Here is a 21,312-nt window from a genome sequence, read left to right as displayed (position 1 = left end):
CCAACATCAGAGAGTGGCTGTGTGTCCAGCAGGCCCAGGACAGAGCTGTCCGTCCTGGCTGCTGTTGAAGGTCTCTGGCCTGCAGCACTGCAGCTGGGCATTGCACGCTCTCGTCTGTGTGTGGAAAAGCACCGTGCCCTGCCCTTCCTCCGCAGACCAGCAGCAGAGAGCGCGAGATCCTTGTCTCGGGTGGTGCGGGCTCGCACCGAGCCCTCTGTGCTGGGTGGGCAAGGCATCGCACCCACATACGCCCCCCTCCCTGCCGTTTGGCTGTCGGTGTCCGCTCCCCGGCCTCCTCCCGCCGAGGGTGCCTGCACCCGCACCCCACGGGCAGCGTTACTGCCCCGCGCGTGCCCAGGAGCCCGGCCGCGCTGGGGCTCCCGCAGCCGCCTCTATCTGCCAGCTGAGGTGGGTGTACCCCCGCACACGGGCAGGTGACTCTGGTGGTGGGAGATCATCTCCGGAACAGTAATATCAGCTATTATACGCTCCTAATGCAAACAGCAGTATTTAAACCCAAATAAGAGCTGTCATTTCAGAAGGTGACAGGCAAATTACTGCAAGTTCTTGTGTGTGATTTGTGCCATTTCAGGGGGATTAGAGACGTAGAGGCTAATTGTGGCCCCACAGACCAGCGCTTCCCATGTTACAGCTAGCCAGGGTGGGTGGGCTGGATGTGATTTTGGTTTAACTTCACTGGCAAATGGTGACTGGTTTTAACCTTTCAGTTATTTCAAAAGTTGTTCAATTGCCTGGGCCGACAGCGAAACAAAGCGTTGTTTCCAGTCAGTCTGGACGTCTCTTCCCAGCACTTGGGTGTTACGCTTTTGTAGTGTTGATGACTGAGTCTGTGCATCCACGAAGGGTGGATTCTTTGGGAGCTATCAAACACGGCAGTCCAGATGTGGGCCGGAGCCCGGGAAGTCCCCGGGGAACCAGCCAGAGCGGGAGGATTCCTCTGTATTGCATGTTCTCGTGCTGCTCCTGAGCAGCCGTCGCTGTCGGGAAGGGCCCTGACTTAGGTCTGGGCTTGAGTCTGAACACATGTGGCTCTTCACCACCCTCCAGTTGGGAACGTGTTTGAGGATGGAACAAATTCTTCTCCCCCGGACAAATGGCCTCTGGCTTGGCTTGCCCTAGAAGGGACAGAAAGCATGGTCCAGTGTTCCCCCAGCCCGGCAGGAGCAGATTTAATTTGGACTTAAGCACTGAACAGCTGAGAACTGGTCCACTGTGATGGATCATGCTCTCAGCTTTACCTTACAACTGCTGCTCAGGCTGTGACGGAGGTCGAGCTGTTCGCAGGACTTGTAGGGACCCCTGAAAAGAGGGCTGTTAGCAAAAGGAAAAAAGAAGAAAAAATGGTAAGAGGGCTGGTGAGGTGGGATACGAAGGGGCAGCTGACGGGTTCAGTGTTTGTGACGGACAGAAATCCCCTCACCAGCAGTGCGGCACTCGCAACCAGCTCGTGGAGGAGCGGGGTGAGGAGGAGCCTGCGTGAGCACGGCTCCGCTGCGCTTGCACGGCGTTTGAAGGGCGGGGGGCAGCTTGCAAAGAGTGAACCTTAATCGCTTTTTACCTGAGTCTTCCTGCAGGATCCTTTTGAACTTGCTCAGCCGCATGCGAGTGTTGAATTTCTAACAGTGACGCCATATTAAAATAAAAATTTAAAAAAAAAAAAAAAGCAACCCTTGTAAATGACTGATCAATTCAGTTGTGGTTCTGCTGGGCAGCGAGAGCAGGAGCACAAGTGACTCATAGGTGGGAGTGGGTGTTCAATTTGGGAGGGGAAAAGAGGGAACCTCATTAAATCTTGCCTTCTTCGGAGGGAGAAGGGGCTTTGAGAATGTGCTTTTATTTTTAAAGGGTTATTTAAAGATTTATGCAGCTCTGTAGAGAGCTTTAAATGTTACATGCCCCTGGTTCAATCGGTGTTAAACATCTCTTCCGAGGGAAGTGCTGAGGAGAGAATAACTGTGGCGTTGCGCACGTGACGAAGCATCCTCTCCAGAAGTGGCTGCCGCCTTACTTGGAGAGAGGCAGCGTATGCAGTAAATGGATGTAAGCATCTTGCTTGCTGCTTTTGTGCTGCCTTTCAGATTTAGAAGGCTGTGCTCTGCTTTTTTTTTTTCTCCCCTACCATTAACCCCTTCCTCTGCTGCAGCCCAGTCCTCCTGCAGAGGCAAATGGCTGCAAAGCTTGGTTCGGTTTTTTTTTGCTTTTGTTTTGTTTCTCTCCCTTAGCATTCAGCCTGAGGCTGGGAAATAAAGCCAGGATTGGAGTCTTTAAGTAATGGCCGGTGCTTGAAAAGGTGCATTTCTAGCTGCAAATCATGTATGCGTGTTTGTGCCTGACAAACACGGCAATTGAAAAGCTCGTCACGGTTTTATTTTGAAACCTTTTTTTTTTGTGCCTGAATGAGCTGGATGGAGCCATTAAGAAATGTGACCGGTGGCAAGGACGAACATGCACGTTCTCAATGCCCCTCTCAGCCCTCCTTTTATTTATTGTATTTTTAGCACTGCTCAGCCGGTAATGGTAAGGTAGGATATAGCTGTTCGAACAGACACAGCACTGGGTCACTGGCTTCCGCGTGGGCAGGCAGTTGCCAAGACTTCATCCCATGTTGAATTTTTATTTTCATTAATTTGAACGTCAGCAACTGTCATTGGTGAAGGAGGTAAAATTAGCTTGCGATTCACCCTCCCTGCTTGGGTATCCATAATAGACTCCTGGGACTGTGCTTTTCAAGCAGGGTGGGGGGGGAGGAGGGAAGAGTCACACAAAAGACAAATGAACTGTTTGGATTTTTTTTTTTTCCCCTCCCCAGTCAGAAATGTTAATGGACTTGGCCTGAGTTCAGCTGAGGGAGGGGAAGGATAAGCGTTCAGCTTTGCTCTGAATGGGGTTATTTGAGGCTCTGCAGACGTGCAGTTGGGATGTAGGGAGGCCAGGAAAAACCCTCAACTCCGGCTGGGGGGCACAGCCGGGCGGCTCCGCTGCCCCGTCGCTGGAGGAGCTCCGGGGACGGCGTGTCCCCGTCTTCTGGGGGGGGGCTCCTAGGGGCCGCGTGCCTCAGCCTCTTCTAGCGAGCCGCCCCCTCCCAAGGGTCAGAAGCTGGCAGCTGACCGGACTGAGAGCAGGTCCGTGAGCACACAGCCGGGCACAGCTAGCGTTTCTGCTTCGTGCTCCTGAGCCTCTCGCCTCGCCCGTCATTTTCAGAAAGTATTCGAGGTAGGGGCAGAAACCCGAGGTACTTCCACCCGTTGCGCTGAGCTGCGCGGGGAGCTGCGTCTGTACTCCCTGGGAGGCTGCGCAGCCCCCCGCCCCGGGGAGCGCGGTGGGCGCCATCGGCTCTGGCGCACGAAGCCAGCAGCCGTCCCCGCTGAGTCAGTCCTTGTCTCCTCCCGTGGCAAGGCAGAAGCGCTCAGGTAAGAGGCAACAAGCCAGTACCTGGGAGCTGCGCCAAGACTTGGCGGAGCCATCGGGGAGGGGTGTAAGGGGCAGCTCATCAGCAGGTCTGTGCGGGAATCAGTTGCACTTGTAACCCAGAGTCGCCCTACAACAGGCAGATCTGTCTCACCCTCCTCCTCTCGCTGTTCCTGGGCGCCTGTCCCAAGCCTCTGGAAGACCAGCAGTACCTCACCTGGTTTCGCATGGCCAGAGGCCGAGCTCTGGCGTGCTGGAGCTCCCAAACCACAGCACCGGGACGGTGCTCCCAAGCTCTTTGCAAGCCGGAGCACAGCTGCCTGGCTTGAAGAACACACTGCTTTGATCTATAGATCAGTCAGCAGGGTCATTTCTCAAGGTAATTCCTGCCTGGGCCCAGCTCTGCAGCTAAGCCTGCTTTTAAGGGAGAAATCCGCTCGCCGGTGAGCACCCTGGTTCTCTGGTGCTCGCAGCCTGCGCCGGGCCGTGCTGGCCATGGATGTGCTCAATCTGCTGCCTTATTTCCAAGGAGGCGTTTCTGCCCCAGCCGGCTGGGCATCACCCTGCAGCAGCCTGCACTTTGCTCCCGGTCCCTGCACCGGTGAGGCTTCACCGAAGCCGGTCCCCACCAGGCAGAGGGGCCGTGTCCGTGCTGCGTCCGGGCTGCCGCCGCCTTTGCTGCTTCGGGTCTCTGAGTGTTTGGTGAGGCTGATCCCTCTCCCCAGCGCGAGCCCTCCGGGGAGAGGAAGGTTGGTGCTGAAGGTGACCTTGTTTGAACAAGGTGACCTCCGTGTCCCCTTGCAGCTTTTGTTTCCCGGATGACTCTCCACCTGCGGAGGAGGCGCTGGGCTCCCTGTAAGAGCCGCGCAGGGGTGGAGGACGGGAGCCGAGCGGGTGGGAGCCCGCAGTGGTACCTGGGAGGGATGCAGCGAGGTATAGGAGAGCGCAGGGGTCTGAGGTGGACCCCCGCTGTTCTCCTCCAGAGGAGAAGCGGCTCTCCCACCGCCCCCATCCCCACATGTGTCCCCCTCCTCCCCGAGCTCGGCAGCGGTGGGGTGATCATTGGCGCAAGTACAGGGATGACGTGCCGTTCGGCCTTGGCGGAGAAAGGATTGAGCATCCTTTAAAGAAAATTATACATAATCGTCTTACAGCCTTCGCTTCCACTCAAACCTCTGAGTCATAACTGAAGGGCCCTGGAGTGTGACGTTCCTGCTGGAAGGAAATTGCCTTGGCTGGATCCGGTGGGGGGGAGCCGGGAACCTGACAAATCCTCTCATCAGCCCTGCGTCTGGCCGGGGGATGCGCTGCGTTACCCGTGGGAGCGCGCTGGGCTGCGTCTGCGGGGGTGTCCCCTCCTGCTCCGGGCCGGGGGGCCCTTTGTCACTCCCTGGGAGAAGGGATGAGACCCGAGCCCCGGTCCAGCTGTGGCAGCGGGCAGACACCTCTGGAAACGGCTCTTGATCTGCCGTGCTGAGTCACGCTCAGGTGGCCCGTAGAGGAGGCTGATCCGGAGCCATTCTGCCATCTGGGTGTCCCCTGTAGGGGACGGTGGCACGCCGGACTGCTGCATCACTGCCTGAACGGGCAGAGCCCCCAGCCCCTGCCAGACGTGGCGGTGCTGCTGCGGGTGAAGCAGACCTTCCCCCGCGCTGCAGGAGCAGCTGAGCACCTGCTCTACAAACACATCGAGCCCCTGGGACTCTGCAGGCCGGTGGATGGGGCAGGGACATGCACCTTCCTGCAGAGAAGGTGGCAGGAGGGAGGAGGAGTGACTTCCTCCACCACTGCCCCTCCGCTCCTTGGCCAGGAGCTGGGGTTCAGGGTGTGCACGGCGGCTGCACAGGGAGGAGGGGACATGCTGTTCCTAAGGCCTGGACCGACCGTGCCCATGGTTCTTGCTCACTGCATCAAGTTTTCTTTTCCCTTGTGTGCTGGGGACCACCTGCTGCTGTGTACTGGAGAAACAGGGGTAAAACCCATCCTTGGTGGGAGCAGGGAGGGAGGGGTGGTCTTGGGCACCCTGCCTCACACATCCCATTTGGGCTGCCTCTCCTGGGGTCCTCAAAGGTGTGGGAACGGGCTCTGATTTCCCTCAGGAGCTTGTGCCACCCTTCTGAGCGAGGGGAAGGGTCGCGCTCCGGAGGAGGCGATGCTCTGGGGCCACTGCCCGCCCTCTGCCTCACCGTCTCCCTTCCCTTGCAGGACAGGTGCCTGAGGAGGAGGCAGGGCAGAACGGGCAGAGCCGCGGCAAAGGGCTGCCCAAGGCCGTGTGCATGAACGGGACGGAGACGGGACAGCTGAGCACCAAATCGAAGGCAGAGCGGCGGGCGAGCGCCTCTTCCAACCCCTCCCGCAAGGCCTGCTCTGCCAGCAGCAAGATCCGCAAGCTCTCCACCTGCAAGCAGCAGTGAGGGAGCCCTCGCACTCGGCACAGGTACTGGCAGCCCGGTCCCGGCGGCGGGGCCACCCTGGGGGACTGCCTGGGGATGGGGTGTGGGCTCATCTGAGCCTGCCCCAACCGTGGGCAGCGGGAGGGAGCTGGAAAGGGTGTTTTGTAGTCCTGGGTGTGGAGAGGGGAGAGGTCTGGGCCCCGAGCATCCCTCTGCAAATGACCCCAGCACCCAGAGCCTGGATCCCCTGTGGTTTTGGGGGGGTGCGGAGCCCAGTGAAGACCCCCCCTGTGCTCCCTCCTCCCCGTGCCCTGCTCTGCTGCTTGCCTGGCTCTGCTCTGCTCCCTCCTTGCACGCTGCTGCCATGTCAGGCATCGTAATCCTTTCTCCCCTCCTGGACTGCAGCTGGGCTGTGTCAGGAGAATCCCTTTCCCTGGCACCAGCGTCCCCCCACTTTCTCCCCTGCTCTGTTCCCTGCTGCTCCCAACTCTGGGGAGCACAAAGCCCCTGGCGCGTGGAGGAGCTGGGCTGCAGTGGCATGTTTCCAGAGGTGCCCCTGAGAGAGGCCCCCATGGGACCTCCCCACCCTGGTCGGAGAGGGAGCCATGTCACCCATGGCCAGGCCACAGCCGTGCCCAAGCCCCTTCCTCTCCTCAGGGAAGCTCAGCATCCTCCCTGCTTCCCCCTCCTCCTTCCGGCTCTTTCCTCCTCAGCTCTGCAGCCTTGTCCCCTTCTTCCCACCCCTCATTCATAAGTGAGCCAGCAATGACTCATGTTCAGCGCTCATCCACCCCCGGCCTCACGCTCGCGCTCGTCACCGGCGCTCTGTGGGGCTGAGGCTCTGTTATCTGTTTGGATCACGACCAGCTTTGTGGTGTGAAAAAAGCCAGAAATAAAAGCCTGTTCCTCCCCCTGCAGCTGTCAGACCCGCGCTCAGCCCCTGTGGCAGCTTTCATCTTTAATTCATGGCTGGGAGTGAGTCACCTGCATGGGGAGTTACTCTATCGGCAAGCAAATGCCTTGGATCTGGGTCTCCCCGGGGATATGCTGCTCCTCTCGCCCCTTCCCACTCGGGTACCCGCTGTGGGGTCTCCGCAGCAGCTGCCCAGTGGTTTCGGGAAGGAGAGGGTCCGTGCAGGCTGCCTGAGCCTGGTTCGGTCGCTGCCGCCTCCCCCGTGTGCCTTGCAGGGATGGCCCGGTTGGGAATTGCCCGCTTTTGCACTGCCCCCCCTTCAGCCAGCGCCTTAAAACCTCTGGAAGCAAAAAGCGCTCCTCTCTCCTTGGCGTAAATGAAGCTCCTTGACTGCGTTTTCCCCACGCGTTTTCGCTTCCCGGCTTCAGGGGCAGGTCCGGGGTTAGCTGGCCGAGGGGCCAGGCGCCGTGCAAGCACACCCACCCTTCCCGGGGCCGGAGCAGGGACCCCAGGCCCCCTCTCCATCCCATCCGCACGGCGCTGGTGGGAGACGCCTGGAGCAGGGGGGGACGTGCCCGTGGCCGCAGCGGGGGCCAGGAGCAGCGCGGGGGGCTTGCACCCCCGCTTTGGCACCAGCCCTGCCCTGCCTAACGCCCCCTCCTCTCTGTTCTCCCACGAACAGCGTCCCAGGGCCTGGGCCAGCCCGCGCCCCCCATCCTCGCCCCATCTCCGCCTCTCTCCTGGGAGTGGACTGTGCTTGCAATCCAAAAAGAAACCAGAGGTAAACCAAGGAAATCGCCCCCCGCCTTCCCTGCGGCCCCCCCGCTCCAGACAGCGCCAGGAACCAGGAGCTGATGGTGGCCAGAACCCCGCTCACCACCTTGGAAGATGAAATCTCTGGCTGCGAAGATGCTGCCCCTCCTCCCCATTCACTCTTTGCCAATCAAGACACTGATTCTGTTTTTAATTTTGCGATGGGAAGGGTGGGCTGAGCGGGGCCGGGGTGCGGTGGGACCCGTGCCCCTCTCCCCGCCGCGCCCGGCCGGGCCCACCCCGGCTGTTTAGAAGTCGTGCAAAGCCATTGCCGTGCACTTTATGTTTTAGACTACTGTTATATATTATATATTTTCCTCTTTTTTTTTTTTTTTTTTGTTTATATTTGCGGTATATTTAGAGATTCCTACACATCGTGATGTGTTTAAAATAAACCAGATGAGGAAAAAAAACAGGTATTAAGACAAAGCAAAACTCCATTAAACCTGCATGCTGTAAAAGGGCTCAGAAAAGGGAATGGGTGAATTCGTCATCTTTTTCTTTTTCTTTTTTTTTTTTTTTTTTTTTTAAAAAGAAACAAAAATAAAGTGAAAACAGTGAGGTGGGTTTCATGTCCTTCCTCCTGCAGCAAGTGGGATGGGGGTGTGTGCTGGGCCCCTCTTCCCCCTGCCCTCCCCAGCAGCGCCCGCAGGGAGGGCGCCGGCCCCGGGGCGGCGGAAGGTAAGAAACAAGCTCAGAAAAGTCACAGTTGGGTTTTGGTTTGGGTTTGGTTTTTTTTTTTTTCTTCTCTCCTTTGTTTATAGACTTAAAAACGCTGAGTTGTAGATCGAGTTAGTGCTTTGGACAGAGACTTTGCAGAGGGAAGGAGCGACCCGGCCTCTTTACTCGCATGCAATTGGGGTGCCATGGGGGGGCCCTGGGCGTGCCCTGCCCACCCTGCTGCCGAGTCTCCCAGGTACCACAGCTTGGGCTTTTTTTTTTTCTTCCTTTTTTTCACCCATCCTTTGGAACACAAATAAAAACTGAATAAAAAGCTAACCCCTCCCCCGGCACAGCAGCATCCACCTCTGTAAAAATCCCCAAGTATCCTCTGAGCGCCGGGGGGGGTGCGGAGCGCTCGCGGTCACCCACGGCACATGCTGACCTGACCCCGCGCACTGCTCGTGCCCTGGCTGAGGGGACGGCCCTGGGGGGAGGATGCGCAGCCCCCCCCCACCCCTACGGGGGTGTTTACAGGGGTGCCCCAGGGCTGGTCCTGCCTCCCCAGGCCTCGGGGTGCTGCTGCGGGGCCCGCGCCGCCGGGGCGGGGATGCGCAAACCCCCCGAGCATCCTCCTGCCCCGGCGCAGCAGCCCCAGGCCCCCAGTTTCCAGTTTAGATCCCAGGCTCCCTGCAGCGCCGGGTGGCTCGTGGGCACGAGGAGGCGACTCCCCCCTCCCCAAATAACAGCCCCCTGTGCCAGGGCGGCACCGCGGCGTCCCCCAGCCGGCCAGGGGGAGGCCCAGCTCCGGCCCCTTCCTCACGAGGACGTTCCCTGGCCGGATGGGAGGCATTATTGCTTGTAAAAAACTGGAGAGAGGGGAGAGCGTTATCTGCTACACAGCTCTGCCGTGAGGTAAGGATTAGGCCGCAGCTGGGTTTGGGGGTTTATTAGCAAAGTCCCTCCTCGCTGACCTCCCGGCCAACGCTCTGCTCCCCCTCTGCGCCCCGACACCCCCGGGCACCCCTGGCCCAGGGCCCTCCGCCGCCACCTGGCACCTCACTCCTGGGAGCGAGGGGGCTCGGCCACCCCACGCTACCGGACCCCCGCGGTGAGGGGCGGGGTACGGCCAGGGGACCCCACGCGCCCTCCCGGCTTTCCCGTGCCAGGGCCGCCCTTCCCGTGGCGCACCGGGCTGGTCCCCACGCCAGCAGCAGAAGGGGATGGAGCCCCAAACCCCGGTAGGGGCCGAGCCCCGCCTGCGCCAGGGTCTCTCCCCCTCGCGCTGGGCCTAGACAGGGCTGTGGTCAGGGGGGGCATCGCTGGCCGCCACGGCCACCGCGCGCTCGGTGCTCTCTCCTGCTTTCCTCAAGTGCCCGTAGAGCCGCTCCTCGAGGCCGCCGGTGATTTTGTCCATCAGCTCCGAGCCGGAGCCCAGCCCCAGGCACCTCCCGGGGCCAGGGCAGTCGTCGTCCCCAGGGGGCTCGGAGCCAGCCTTGGGCTCGGGGGCCGCCTCTCCGGGCTCCTCCACGATCACCTGGATCTCAGGGTCGGGTAGCGCCGGGGCAGGGGGGACCCCATCCGCCGCCTCCGCCGCCTCCTCGTCGCCGGCGCTGACGATGCGGGGCAGGGGGCTGTGGAAGCGGGCGTCCAGGGGGTAGTTGGCACTGTCCCCGCGGCGCAGGGGCGTGCGGTGCCGCTCCAGCGCGGGGTAGCGCACGCCGGGGTCGCTGTACTGCTTGGCGTGCTGCCACTGCTTGCGGAGGTGGGTGCGGGAGCGGTGCTTCCCCCGCAGCGGGGACTCGTCGAACTGGGGGTCGTGGCGCACGAAGGCATTGAACAGGGCGTCCGTCTTCTCATCGATGCTGTAGTCCCGCCGGGGCGCCGCATCCCGCCCCGGGAACATCTGCCCGTACGGGGACCAGGCCAGGGGGCTGTGGGGACGGGGGAGTGCCCCACCTGCTGCGCCCCGGACCGTGCTCCCGTCCTCTTCCTCCTCCTCCTCCTCCTCCTCTTCCTCTTCCTCCTCCGGCTCCCGGCCCTCAAAGCTCTCGAAGATGGTACCTTTCCGCCCCGCGCTGGTGAAGCAAATGCGCTTCTCGGAGGCCGTCTGGTCCTTGGGGGGCCCCTCCTCGCCCCCCCGGCTGGGCGCCTCGATGGAGGCGTAGCCGCTGTCCATCTGCAGCAGCTTGCGCGTGCCGGGCTCTGACTCCTCCGGCTTGGGCCGACCCCAGAGCTTCTCCTCGGGGCCTTCGGCCTCGTCCAGGGAGGAGGAGGGGCAGGGGGGAATGCCGCCGGCAGAGGAGATGCTGTCCCCGCCGTCACTGCGCACCGAGTCCTGGTCGTTGCTCCGCTCGGAGGAGGCGTACAGCTCCAGCGAGGCGCGCAGGCTCCAGATGTCGTGGTAGGCACTGGGCTGCTCCGGGACGCCCGCCTCGCCGGGGCTGCCCGCGCCCCCCTCGCCCGGCTCTAGCCTGCGGGCACCACCCCGGGGTCATGGCCGAGCAGCGGGCGGGGGAGATGCCAGCCCAGCACCCGCAGGCTTTGCCGCAGTGCTTTGGTGCCACCGCACCCGTGCCGTGATCCCCGTCCCTGATTCTCCCCGGACCCCTCACCCAAGACCCTCACCCCCCGGCCGCCCCACCAGAGCTGCACGAAGGTGGGAGCCCGCCACGTGCGGGGCAGCGCAGGGTCTCCCGGTGCCCGGCTCGCCCGTCCCCATCCCCTCTATCTACTGAAAAATACCTGCCGAGAGAGGGTGGGGGGCTGGCGGGGGAGGGCAGGAAGGGGCCGCCCGCGGGGTGGAAGGCCACGTCATCCGTGCGGGCGATGTACTGGATGATGTCGGTCTGGTGAGGGTCCCGGTCCTCCTGGTCCATGCTCTCGCTGGCCGCCCGCTGACGCTGGAACTGCCGCCGCTTGGGGGACCCTGGGAAGACGCAAAGCAGGGTTGGGGGGGGGGCGCCGCATCCTGGCAGGGTGAGCCCCCCACCCACGCATCTCCACCTGCCCGGCCCATCCCCCTCGTGCAGCGGCTCCCACCTCTCGTGTCCAGGCTGGACGCCCGCTGGGTGCTCTCTAGCTTCCACTTCTTGATCCTGAAGTAGGGGCTGGCCCCGTCCAGGCTGGCGTGGCGGCGCAGGCGGGTGAAGAACTGCAGGACGGTGCCCTGCGCGGGGGCCGGGGGGGGCTCCCCGGGGGCGGCACTGCCCGCCCCAGCCGCCTTCCCGCTCCTGGGTGCTGCTGCGAACTGGGAGGGGTGGGGGGGACCATGAGTGCCCGCTCAGCTCCAGGCACGGCTCCCCCAGCCCCCCCCCCAGCCCCAGCTCGGCTCCTTTGTCCCGCTGCTGCCAAGCTCGGCTAATGCGCAGATGTCCCCCGGGGCAGGGGACGGGGACGGGGCGGGGGGGCAGAGCCTGTTTCTAGCTGGATGCCCACGTCTCTGCCCAGAGCCCTGGCACGGGGCGGGGGGGACAGGCAGCCCTCCGGGGCGCGGGGCCGGCCCTGTGCCGGGGGATCGGGGCAGGGACAGCATCCCTGGGGCTGCGCAGGCTGCCAAGACCAGGAAGCCCCTTCCCCTGCCCGGCCACGGCCCCCCTGCCCGGCACTCACCGAGGGGCCCTCCCCGGAGTCGGAGGAGGCGGACGGGCTGGCCTCGGTGAAGCTGGTGTCCACAGTGGAGTTGTAGGTGTCCCCGGGCAGGGCAGAGCTGGGGCACACGGCATGGCTGGGGAGCGCCGGCTGGGGCAGGGCCCCCGCGGGGGGCTGCAAGGCAGAGCGTGCTCGGGGGGCTTTGCACGAGGGTCGGGGAGCGGAAGGGGCCCCCTGCACCCCAGGACCTCCCATTCCCACATCCAGCAATGCCCTGAGACTCCCACCCCAGGCCCGGTGGTGCCTCCCTGGGGTGCTGCAGGCCCCCCCACGTCCCCAGGGTGCTGGGGCTCACCTGGAAGATGGCGAGGCCGGGCTTGGGAGGGGGCAGGCGGGGGGTCATGGCCAGGCTGTTCTCGCTGGACTCGCACTCATGGATGGTGACAATCTTGAGGGCGGGTGGCGGGAGGTGCAGGTGGGTCAGGCGGGCATTCTTCAGGTGGTGGAAGTCCCCCTCCGTCAGCGTGTACCTGCCGGGCACGCCAGGTTAGGAGGGGTGGCCCCGGCCCCCCGGCCCCCCCCAGCCCAGCCTGATGCTTCACCTCCTCCCCTTCTCCTGGGTCTTCTTGCCCTGGTCGAAGAGTGCGGCCTCGTTGAAGGAGACGCGGCGGGCGGTGGAGGAGCTGGAGGACAGGAACCGCTCACTCTCCACATCCCGGTAGCTGGAGGATGACAGGCAGTCGGGGTCCTCCACTTTGATGGTGATATCTGCAGAGAAGGGTCAGCAACCAAGGTGTGTCCCCCCCCGCCCTGGTGCATGCCTGCTTCCCCAGCTGAGGCCTGGAAAACTCGCTGCACCCAGAGCCTCAATGTCAGCCTGGGGGTCCCTGCTCCCGGTCCTGCTCACACAACCAGGAGGGTTGATGGAGGGCACAGGGGGTGTGTGGCCACCCCGGCCCCAGGGCTGGGGGCTGTACCCAGGAGAGGGGAGGGCCCAGGAGCTGCTGTACCCCCCCAGGGAGCTGGGGGTGCTGCTGGGGGTGCAACTGGTATTACTGGTGGGCAATCGCTGGCAGGTCACCGGGGCCCCCCCGGCCTCCCCATGGCGCTCACCCTGGGCTGGCTGCGAGTCATCCAGGTAGGTGGTGTTGGTTTTCTCGGGGTCATCGCTGGCTCTGCGGGGGGGGGGGGGAGGAGGGTCAGCCATGCCCCGCCGGCCCCCTTCGCGGTGCCACACGCCCCGGGAACAGCGGCATCGCCTGTCCCCACGGCCCGTCCCCACCTGGAGTGCCGGCGGTCGGCCTCGCAGCACCGGCGGCAGATGATCAGGATGCTGGAGAGCAGGACCAGGGTGCCCCCGATGAAGATGGAGAGCAGGGCAAGGAGCAGCACGTAGCCATCCTGGGGGGACACCTCGCCGGGCACCGCCTGCGCAGGGTGGCATGGGCTGAGCTGCCGGGGGGGTCACAGCCCAGCCCCGAACCCTGCTTCACCAGGGTGCCGGGCAGCCCCCTCCCGCGCCGAGGCTGACGCCGAGCGCTGCTCCCCAGAGACGCTCGTGCTCCCCCGCCGCCCCCGGGCCTGCTGCCGGCTCCGGGGACCTGCCTTCACCAAGGCAACCGCAGCCAGGGGGGGCAGAGCCGCCAGCGGCCCCCGCGCCGAGTGGGACCCCAGCCCTGCCCCTGCGTGGGGGTCGGCGCTCACACCCCCAGCCAGCAGCCCCAGCTGTGGGAGAGGGTCTGATGCGGCAGCAGCACCCAGAGCATCGCGGGGGGCTGCGCAGGGCACCGAGAGGTGTCACCCACCCCCAGAACTGGCGAAGCAGGGTGGGTGACAGCAGGGCTGGGTGGCCGCCGCGGTCCCCACCCGGGTGCAGACCCCGCACCCCCCCGCCAGGACGCGCACCCCCTGCTCCCACGGCCCCCGAGGACGGCAGCGCGGGCAGGGGCGGGCAGGGCGGCCCGGCTCACCGTGGTGCTCTCCGTCGCGTTGTCCCAGGGCGTCAGGTCATCGCTCATGGTCCGTCCCGGCCCGAGCGTGTCCTGGGGCAGGGGGAGACAGTGGGAGGCGCCGGGCCGGGGGCGGCGGGTCCTGCCCGGCCCCGGGCCCTGTCCGGCACCGCGGTGCGGAGCTGCCGGGAGGGACCGGGAGGGAGGGACCGGGATGGAGAGATGGAGGGAGGGTGTGGTCAGGAGGAAGGATGGAGGATGGAGGGAGGATGGAGGGAGGGAGGGGTGGAGGGTGTGGTCAGGAGGGATGGAGGGAAGGTGGCTCCGGAGGCAGGGAAGCAGGGATGGAGAGATGGGGAGGCAGGTGGGGCCCGGATGGGGAGGAGGAGGAGGCAGGACCGCTGGCCCTCCTCGCGGAGCCCCCTCGCCCCCAGCCGGGCGCAGCCCCTGGGGTGGGACGGGGGCTGCCATCACCCTGTGCCCAGCCTCCCGGCTCCCGTGGGGCCCAGACCCCAGCACCCCGGCTCCCGTGGGGCCGGTTCCCCACACCCGGCTGGGAGCCAGAGCTCCCAAGTGGTGGCTGGTCCTGGGGGCCAGAGCTGGCCCGGGGGGGCCTGAGCCCACCCTGGGGTCCCACCCTGGATGGCTTGTAGGGAAGGAGGTAACATCGCGCTGCCCCATCATCGCCAAACCACAGCCCCCAGCACCCAGGTACCACTGTCACAGGGGAGGGGGCTCAGGGGGAGCTCAGGGCGCCCAGGCAGGGAAGGGCGGCAGATGGCCGCCCCACATTTTGTGCCAATAGAGCCGGCGTGGGTGTTGCTGGAGCGTGACGGGTGACGCTTCTGAGTCAGCCGGACGGTGGCTCCGTCACTGGACTGTCCCCGCGCAGGGGGTGACGGGGCTGCCGAGGGGATGGGGCCTCAGCCGGCTGCGGGGCTGCCATGGGGTCCGTGGGTGATGGAAATGGGCCGAGCTCCTGAGGACCGAGAGCTGCCAGGGCCAGGGGCCAGATGGACAGACAGATGGACACCTCCACACCCTACCACGGCATAAACCCCGTGGCCTTTAGGCACCCAGTGGAAGCCTCCTCGCCCTCCCAGGGGCTCTTCCCGGGGGCTGCTGAGCTCCCGCTGCGGGTCTGTGTGTCCCTGTCTCTGTGTCCCAGGCTGATGGAGGGGGTTGGGGCTGAGCTGGGGTGGGTGATGCTGGTGTTGGGGGGAGCCCCCAGGGTGGCGGGCAGGGGCAGGCGTTGCGCTGGCTGAGGCGCTTGGAAATGGCTCAAAATCAGGTCAGTGGAAGATGTGAACTGAGCCCGTGGCCAGGTGGGACAAGGCGCCTGTGGGGACAGCGTGGGGGGTGATGGTGCCATGGCTCAGGGTATCACCCCCTCGGCAGGATATCGGGGTGGGGGGACCCCCCCGCTCTGGCCCCCGGGGTCTCTCTGAACCTCTGGGGCGAGCGGGATGTGCCAGACCCACCCCAGGGGCAGGAGAAGGGGGGGTCCCTCCTCTGGCCCCCGCTGTGCGGGGGGCACGGGGGGTCCCCAGGCTTAGGGCAGCGGGTGAGCGGGCTGCGGCTCCACGCAGGACGGGCGCCCCACGGGTGGGATCCCGGCGGGGCACCCTCTGGCCCGGGGCGGGGGGCCCGGAGTGTGCGGGAAGAATGTCCCTGCTGTTCCCCATCATGGAGGAATCCCGTCTCCATGGCGACCCGGCGGGAACAGGACGGCCATTGTCTGGAGGAGGGGGCCGGTCCCCGGGCTGTCCCCGCGGGTGGGGGCGCGGGGCCGCGCTCCCGGTGCCCCGGGGAGGGGGGGGCGGGGGGACCCCGGTGCTGCCGCGCTCCCGCACGTGTGCGCCCGGGGGAGCGGGCGCGGGAGGGCCGCGGGGGGTCTGCGCCCCACGCGTGCCTGAGCCCCGCGGGGCCCGGCCGGGCCGGGTGGGGGGGGGGGGCGGTGTGGAACCTGCGCTGCTCCCCCTGGATGCAGCCGCCCCCCCGGCCCCAGCCCGGTGATGGGGATGCGGGCAGGGATGCGGGCAGGGATGCGGGAGGTAGGCAGGGATGCGGGAGGTAGGCAGGGATGCGGGAGGTAGGCAGGGATGCGGGAGGCTGTGGGGCAGGGAAGCGGGAGAGGGATGCAGGCAGGGCTGTGGGGCGGGGATGGGGGCAGGGATGCAGGCAGGGATGCAGGCAGGGCTGGTGACAGCGAGGCGGGAGCCCCCGGGACCTCCACGCGCGGTGAAGCGTGATGGGCTCCCCCCGGCCGGCCCGGCTCGGGCTGTCGCGATAGGGGCTGTCGCGAGGCGGCGGGGCCAGACACTCACCTACAACTGGGACCGGGGCTCCATCGCAGCCGCTGCGCTCGGTGCGGCGGGGCGGCCCCGGGATTTATGAATGAACCGGAGCCGCCCCCGCGCGGCGCGGGCGTCACGTGGGGACAGGGGCTGCCCCGAGCCCTGCCTGCACCAGCCCTGCCTGCATCTGCCCTGCCTGCCCCCAGGCTCTGCTTGCATCTGCCCTGCCTGCCCGAGCCCTACCTGCCCTCAGCTCTGCCTGCATCTGCCCTGCCTACACTCAGCTCTACCTGCATCAAGCCCTGCCCGCACCCTGCTCTGCCTGCATCTGCCCTGCCTGTCCCAGCCCTGCCTGCATCTGCCCTGCCTGTCCCAGCCCTGCCTGCCCCGAGCCCTGCCTGCTCCAGCCCTGCCTGCCCCGAGCCCTGCCTGCTCCAGCCCTGCCTGCACCGAGCCCTGCCTGCTCCAGCCCTGCCTGCGTCGAGCCCTACCTGCTCTCAGCTCTGCCTGCACCGAGCCCTACCTGCCCTCAGCTCTGCCTGCACCGAGCCCTGCCTGCATTTGCCCTTCCTGCACCAGCCTTGCCTGCATCAAGCCCTGCCCGCCCCCAGCCCTGCCTGTATCTGCCCTGCCTGCCCCAGGAGCCCCCGGCACCGCAGCGCCGGGAGCGGCCCCAGGCTGGGACTCCCCGGGCCCCCCAAGCCGGCGGGGTGCGGGGCACGGGCGGAGGGGGGTGGCGGTGCCGCCCCTTGGGCCCCATCGCCCCGCAGCTGAGCCCGGGCCCGGGGCTCTGCGGTGCCTCCCGCCCCAGCGGCACAAGCCGCGCTCGGGGCGCGGGAACTACAACTCCCATGCGCCCCCGCGGCCGCGCGTCACTTCCGGCAGGCGCCCGGCGCCCCCCGGTCCGTGTAGTCGCGCGGCGCAGGGCAGTCTGGGAGCTGTAGTCCCGCCGCCCTCCCGGCCTGCCCCGCGCCGCCCGCTCGCCCTTGCCGCCGCCCCGGGCCGCCGCCGCCATGTTCCGCGCCGGCCGCCTCCTCCCGCGCCTCGCCGCCCTCCCGGCGCTGCCGCCGCCCCGCGCCCGCGGCTATGCCGACCCCGCCGCCGGGCCGGTCCCTATGGCCTTCACCTTCGCCTCGCCCACGCAGGTAGGCCGCGGGCCCGGCCCGCCGACCCCCGGGCTGCGCCTGGGGCGGCCGGTGCTCGCTGCCGGCCCCGGGACGAGGCCGTCCCCGCGGCTCCTGCCCCGCTGTCACCGACCCCGGCCCGCCGCCCCCCGGCCCCCGCTGCAGCTCCGCCGCGGCCCGCGGGGTGCCGTTCTCGCTCTTGCAGCCCCGGCCCTTCCGGAGCCGGTGCGTTGTGCGGGGCCCGGCCCCGCTGCCAGCCCTGTCACCCCGGGGCGCTTTCCTGGCGCCGCTCCCCGGTGCGGGGCACGGCCTCCCCCTGCCCCCGAGGTGCGCGGGTGCTGCGGGGGCAGCCGGGCTCGCCGCTCCCCCGGGGCGCTGGGGACGGGCTGTCACAAGGCAGGGTTTGTGCGGCACCGGCGGAGCTGTGTGGGACGCTCGCACGGAGGCTGAGTCGCTGACTCCCATCACAGCGGTGACGATGGCGTCAAGGTCTCCCTACGCTCTTCTCAGGCTTCTCCCAGCTGCACCCTTCGCCTCTCGCCCACTCCCGACTTCGTGTCTCTGCGTGCCGCCTCCCTGCCACCACCGCACCTCTCGGGAGGCTCGGAGCGCTTTCCCAATCCGTTTGCCAGGACCCCTCCTCCAGAGCCCGGCCCCGCTCCAGCCTTGCGAAGGTTCAGGCTGTCCTGGTCACACCTTGCTGCGTGTTAAGCCCCGCGGCCTGCCAGCTGCCAGGAGCAGGGCTGCTCCCCCGAGCCTGCAGGGTGGGAGCACGCTGCCCACCGCATCCCTCAGCTCTCCAGAGTCACAGGAACCACCTCTCTCTTTCCCCTCCGTTCCCAGTAATGGACTGTTTTCCCTCTGTTCTGCCCTCCCTGTCCAGGTGTTTTACAACGGTGCCAACGTGAAGCAGGTGGACGTGCCCACACTGACCGGCTCCTTCGGTATCCTGGCCTCTCACGTCCCCACCCTGCAGGTCCTCAAACCAGGAGTCGTGACAGTCTATGCTGAGGATGGCACGGCCACCAAGTACTTTGGTAAGTAAAGCAGGCGGAGCTGGGGAGGAAGGAAAGCGTGCGTGGGGGGGTGTTCTCAGGGCTTTCACAAGGGAGAGACTGCCGATCAAGGTGTGTCCTGGTGCACTTGCAGGGATTTCTGCTTTCCCAGCCTCCCAGGGCTGCTGGAGGCTGCCCTGTGGGGCCAGGGATCTGCCATGGAAGATGGGGCTCAGTGTGAGGCTGTGGTCTGGGCTCAGGTTGTCTTGGTTCTGCTCAGACTCTCTGGGAGCATCCCCTGCTTTAGCTTCTGTTTCGGTAGGAAATAAGTCCCTGTGGGCCTGGGAGGTGTTACAGGAGGACATCGAGGTTTCGGTTTGGCAAAGGGATCAAGGAGGTTCCAGGGATCAGCTCACCAGTGCTGCCCTGTGTGTGGACCCCCAGACGAGGCCCTCCTGGCAGCCCTGCCTGCGCTGCCTGACGCGGCCCCCGCTGTTGTGCCTCTGCAGTGAGCAGCGGCTCTGTCACGGTCCACGCGGACTCCACCGTGCAGGTGCTGGCGGAGGAGGCGGTGACGATGGACATGCTGGATCTGGCTGTGAGTACCCTGGTCCCCGTGGGCCGGGCTGCACCCTGCCTCCCTCGGGCAGGCCCTGGCAGCCGGGCTCCCTCCTGGAGGGGGCTTTACTCCCTGCTTCTCTCCTGTAGAGTGGGTGTCTCAGGAGCTTCCTGTGGCTGGGGAAAGCATGCCCAGACCAGGGGCTGTGCCTTTACCCACTTCCCCGTCACCCGCTGATGGGGATCAAAGGCTCGGAGCTCCCCCTTAGTGAACTTTCTGCAGGCTGTGGGGAGAGGAAGCCAGGCGGTCGTTAACCCTTCTCCCGGCCATTTCCCTCCCCTTGGACAGATGCTGATCTTGCCCCTTCCCACCCCTCTTAGTCTCAGGAACAGCTTTTCCCCAGCAGGGCCTCTTGAAAAGGCATCTGCTGCCAACATGGCCGTGTAAGCGAGTCTGTGGGGCCCCGTGCACGGGGCCAGCAACTGTAGTGAAGGGAGGGGTGGGAGAGGAGTGACTCAAGGGCTGTAGGACAGGTCACCTGTCCTGTGCTGGTCTCTCGATGACGCATTCCTTGTGCTCTCATGTTCAGACTGCAAAATCAAACCTGGAGAAGGCTATTTCAGAGGTGGCTGCAGCATCTGATGAAGCAGCTAAAGCAGAAGCTCAGATTAAAGTAGAAGCTAACGAAGCCCTCGTAAAAGCCCTGGAGTAATTAAGGTAAATGTCACTTGTACCCTGGCTGAGATTTCCAGACCTGCTCTGGAGACGAGTCCCTGCTCCGTGCTGCCCATGGGGAGCTCCCTCCCACCACAGCCAGGCCCACCGGGCTGCCCGGGGGCGGACAAGGGCTCATGCCTGGGTTTCAGGGAGCGGTGACACGAGAGCTGTCCCTTTCCGTGGTCGGGCACCAGCTCTGGGGGGCTCGAGGGGGGCCCCTGCCCGGAGCCGACCCGGAGCCGCTAGATGGCAGCAGGGCCCGGTGCCACGCCGTGCCACGCCGTGCCGCGGGGCTCAGCCTGACGCCACGGCGGGGAGGCAGCCGCCTCTGGTGGGGCCTCGCTGCTGCCTCCAGGTCCCTGCTGGGACCGGCCACGCCAGCGGGCAGCTCGGGGGCAGGCTGGATGCCTAGGGCCCCAGAGGGAGAGCAACGTGCGGCCTCTGCTCCGGGTACACTCCCTTCCACTAAAAACAAACAGCTTCTGTCTCTGGGGAGGCAAGGCCAGGCTGCTTACCTCGTGGCCCCTTTTCCCTCTACCCTGCTAAGTCTGTGCCTCATCCCTCCTCTTCCCTCGTGCTGGCAGCTGGGAGACTGCTCTGCGGCAGCGCGTGTGCTGTGCCCGGCAGGTGAGTCACCAAAAGCCTCCCCGCTGGCCTCTCCCGGGAGCAGGTACAGCAGGGCAGAAGCTCCCCTGCTATCTCCCTGATCTCTGGTCCCGGTGCTCTTTGGCCCGGGAGGTCAGGTCTGAGAGAGCCGGTGGCTCTTGTTTACTCGCAGCGGTTTAACAGCCGGAGCCAGGGACAAGCCCTCGGAGCAGAATTCACCGCTCTGCCGAGCCCACCCCGCATTGAAACCAGCTCCGCTTCTGTGTTGCAGGAATCCCACTGTTGAGTAGAGAAACCCCAGGCTGTCCTACTTGTCCTGGCTTCCCCGATTGTACAGATGGTGTGGGACAAATGGAGGTGGAGAGATGCTGTGATCGATTAAAAGGAAATGTAATCCTGTCTTGTAGCATGTCACCTTCTTCTGAGGCAGCAAATTGCAGCTTGTGCTGTGCCGGTGGCTGGGTGCCCGGGGGCAGGCTCTGCCCCCACACCGGGGCGCAGTCGCTCAGGGAAGGCGTACCTCCAGCACTGCCCTGGGGTTTGGCTGGGGGTTCCCGTGGGAGATTCACCTACGGGAGGCTTATCAGGCAGATTTTATAACCCCCTCCCTGTGCTGTCAGCCACCTCCGCCTCCAATAATCCACCTGGACAGCAGGATTACGGCAGCGCGGGAGGAGCCAGCCACCGGGCAGCACAGGTCCGTACCAGAGGCTTCCTGTCCTGACTCCCCCGCCTCATCCAACGCTGGCTTTTGCTCATCCTCCCGCCTCCGTTGCCACAAGAATTTGTGTCAGCCGGGTTGTTTCTTCATGGTACTTCTTGCGGCTGGACAGCAGCTGCCCAGGCTTTGACCCGTTCCCCTGCCGCTGCGTTTGCGCTGCGCGTGCGGCACGCAGAGCCGGGGAAATCTCCCCCTGCTCCTTGGAGACAGGCTCGGTGCAGGGAGGGAAGCAGATGCCGTACGTGGTGGGAGTCTCTCCTGGATCCGTGTGTGGTGGGGATGGCTGGGGGTGGTTGCTCTGCTGACGTTTCTGCTTGCCCTGGGGGTGGCTAGCCCACAGCCTCGTCCGAGGAGGCTGCCCTGCTGTCCTCGCAGCCGGGAGGAAGCGGGAGGCGCTCGCGTGTCTGCAGCGAGCTCGCTGGTCCCCACGCGCCTCGAGAAACAGCAGCGCCGCTGGGAAGGAGTGGGTTTGAGCGAGGGGCCGGTTCTGCCTGTGCCAGACGCCCGAGGATGCGTGTCTTGCCAACGGCACCATCTGCTGCCGG

At 65.5% G+C, this 21,312-nt stretch overlaps 3 protein-coding genes across 10 annotated transcripts in view; 2 read left to right on the top strand and 1 right to left on the bottom strand.

Annotated features, from left to right (window-relative positions):
* STK11 (serine/threonine kinase 11) overlaps positions 1-21,312 on the top strand; it is a 165,141-nt gene that overhangs the window by 37,618 nt on the left and 106,211 nt on the right. The window contains exons 9-10 of one of the 2 annotated variants that reach the window (XM_075077333.1): positions 5,635-5,866; positions 7,418-8,067. In XM_075077333.1, coding sequence (XP_074933434.1) covers positions 5,635-5,843 — 209 coding nt within the window. In that variant the 3' untranslated portion in view covers positions 5,844-5,866; positions 7,418-8,067. Of the gene's footprint in view, positions 1-5,634; positions 5,867-7,417; positions 8,068-21,312 lie in introns of those variants that run through there. The other variant, XM_075077334.1, reaches the window with a different exon arrangement.
* Positions 8,457-16,185, bottom strand: CBARP (CACN subunit beta associated regulatory protein). 4 transcript variants are annotated; one of them, XM_075077287.1, is made up of 10 exons: positions 16,076-16,185; positions 13,770-13,841; positions 13,082-13,227; positions 12,913-12,974; positions 12,402-12,567; positions 12,155-12,329; positions 11,821-11,973; positions 11,251-11,458; positions 10,954-11,137; positions 8,457-10,682 (listed from the first exon to the last, which is right to left on the bottom strand). In XM_075077287.1, the coding sequence occupies exons 2-10, from the start codon at positions 13,815-13,817 to the stop codon at positions 9,500-9,502; spliced, it is 2,325 nt and encodes a 774-aa protein (XP_074933388.1). In that variant the 5' UTR covers positions 13,818-13,841; positions 16,076-16,185; the 3' UTR covers positions 8,457-9,499. The 4 variants fall into 4 exon arrangements, with proteins under 4 accessions (XP_074933388.1, XP_074933389.1, XP_074933385.1 ...); XM_075077288.1 differs by having other exon boundaries at positions 13,770-13,930; positions 16,076-16,177; XM_075077284.1 differs by lacking the exon at positions 16,076-16,185 and having other exon boundaries at positions 13,770-14,486.
* On the top strand, positions 9,380-20,445 carry ATP5F1D (ATP synthase F1 subunit delta). Of its 4 annotated transcripts, none has more exons than XM_075077370.1 (6): positions 9,380-9,384; positions 17,047-17,190; positions 18,053-18,206; positions 18,674-18,762; positions 19,313-19,440; positions 20,318-20,445. In XM_075077370.1, exons 2-5 carry the CDS (start codon positions 17,059-17,061, stop codon positions 19,433-19,435), a joined length of 498 nt encoding a protein of 165 aa, XP_074933471.1. In that variant the 5' UTR covers positions 9,380-9,384; positions 17,047-17,058; the 3' UTR covers positions 19,436-19,440; positions 20,318-20,445. The 4 variants fall into 4 exon arrangements, with proteins under 4 accessions (XP_074933471.1, XP_074933473.1, XP_074933474.1 ...); XM_075077372.1 differs by lacking the exon at positions 9,380-9,384 and adding an exon at positions 20,025-20,067 and having other exon boundaries at positions 16,990-17,190; XM_075077373.1 differs by lacking the exon at positions 9,380-9,384 and adding an exon at positions 20,025-20,067 and having other exon boundaries at positions 16,990-17,190; positions 20,219-20,445.

This window comes from Phalacrocorax aristotelis, chromosome W (genome assembly GCF_949628215.1).
Source record: "Phalacrocorax aristotelis chromosome W, bGulAri2.1, whole genome shotgun sequence".
Classification (NCBI taxonomy): Eukaryota; Metazoa; Chordata; class Aves; order Suliformes; family Phalacrocoracidae; genus Phalacrocorax; species Phalacrocorax aristotelis.
The sequence above is the reverse complement of the archived record's forward strand: the minus strand, read 5'-3'. Positions and strand labels throughout refer to the sequence as shown.

Bases quoted from the DNA above. Each gene is read 5' to 3' on its own strand.
- CBARP (XM_075077284.1), bottom strand. From the start codon at position 14,432: ATGATGGGGCAGCGCGATGTTACCTCCTTCCCTACAAGCCATCCAGGG. The intron at 11,459-11,820 runs GTGAGTGCCGGG...CACCCCTCCCAG, and splicing joins ACTCCGGGGAGGGCCCCTCG to TTCGCAGCAGCACCCAGGAG. The intron at 11,138-11,250 runs GTGGGAGCCGCT...GCGTCTTCCCAG, and splicing joins GTCCAGCCTGGACACGAGAG to GGTCCCCCAAGCGGCGGCAG.
- ATP5F1D (XM_075077370.1), top strand. From the start codon at position 17,059: ATGTTCCGCGCCGGCCGCCTCCTCCCGCGCCTCGCCGCCCTCCCGGCG. The intron at 17,191-18,052 runs GTAGGCCGCGGG...CTCCCTGTCCAG, and splicing joins CCTTCGCCTCGCCCACGCAG to GTGTTTTACAACGGTGCCAA. The intron at 18,763-19,312 runs GTGAGTACCCTG...TCTCATGTTCAG, and splicing joins TGGACATGCTGGATCTGGCT to ACTGCAAAATCAAACCTGGA.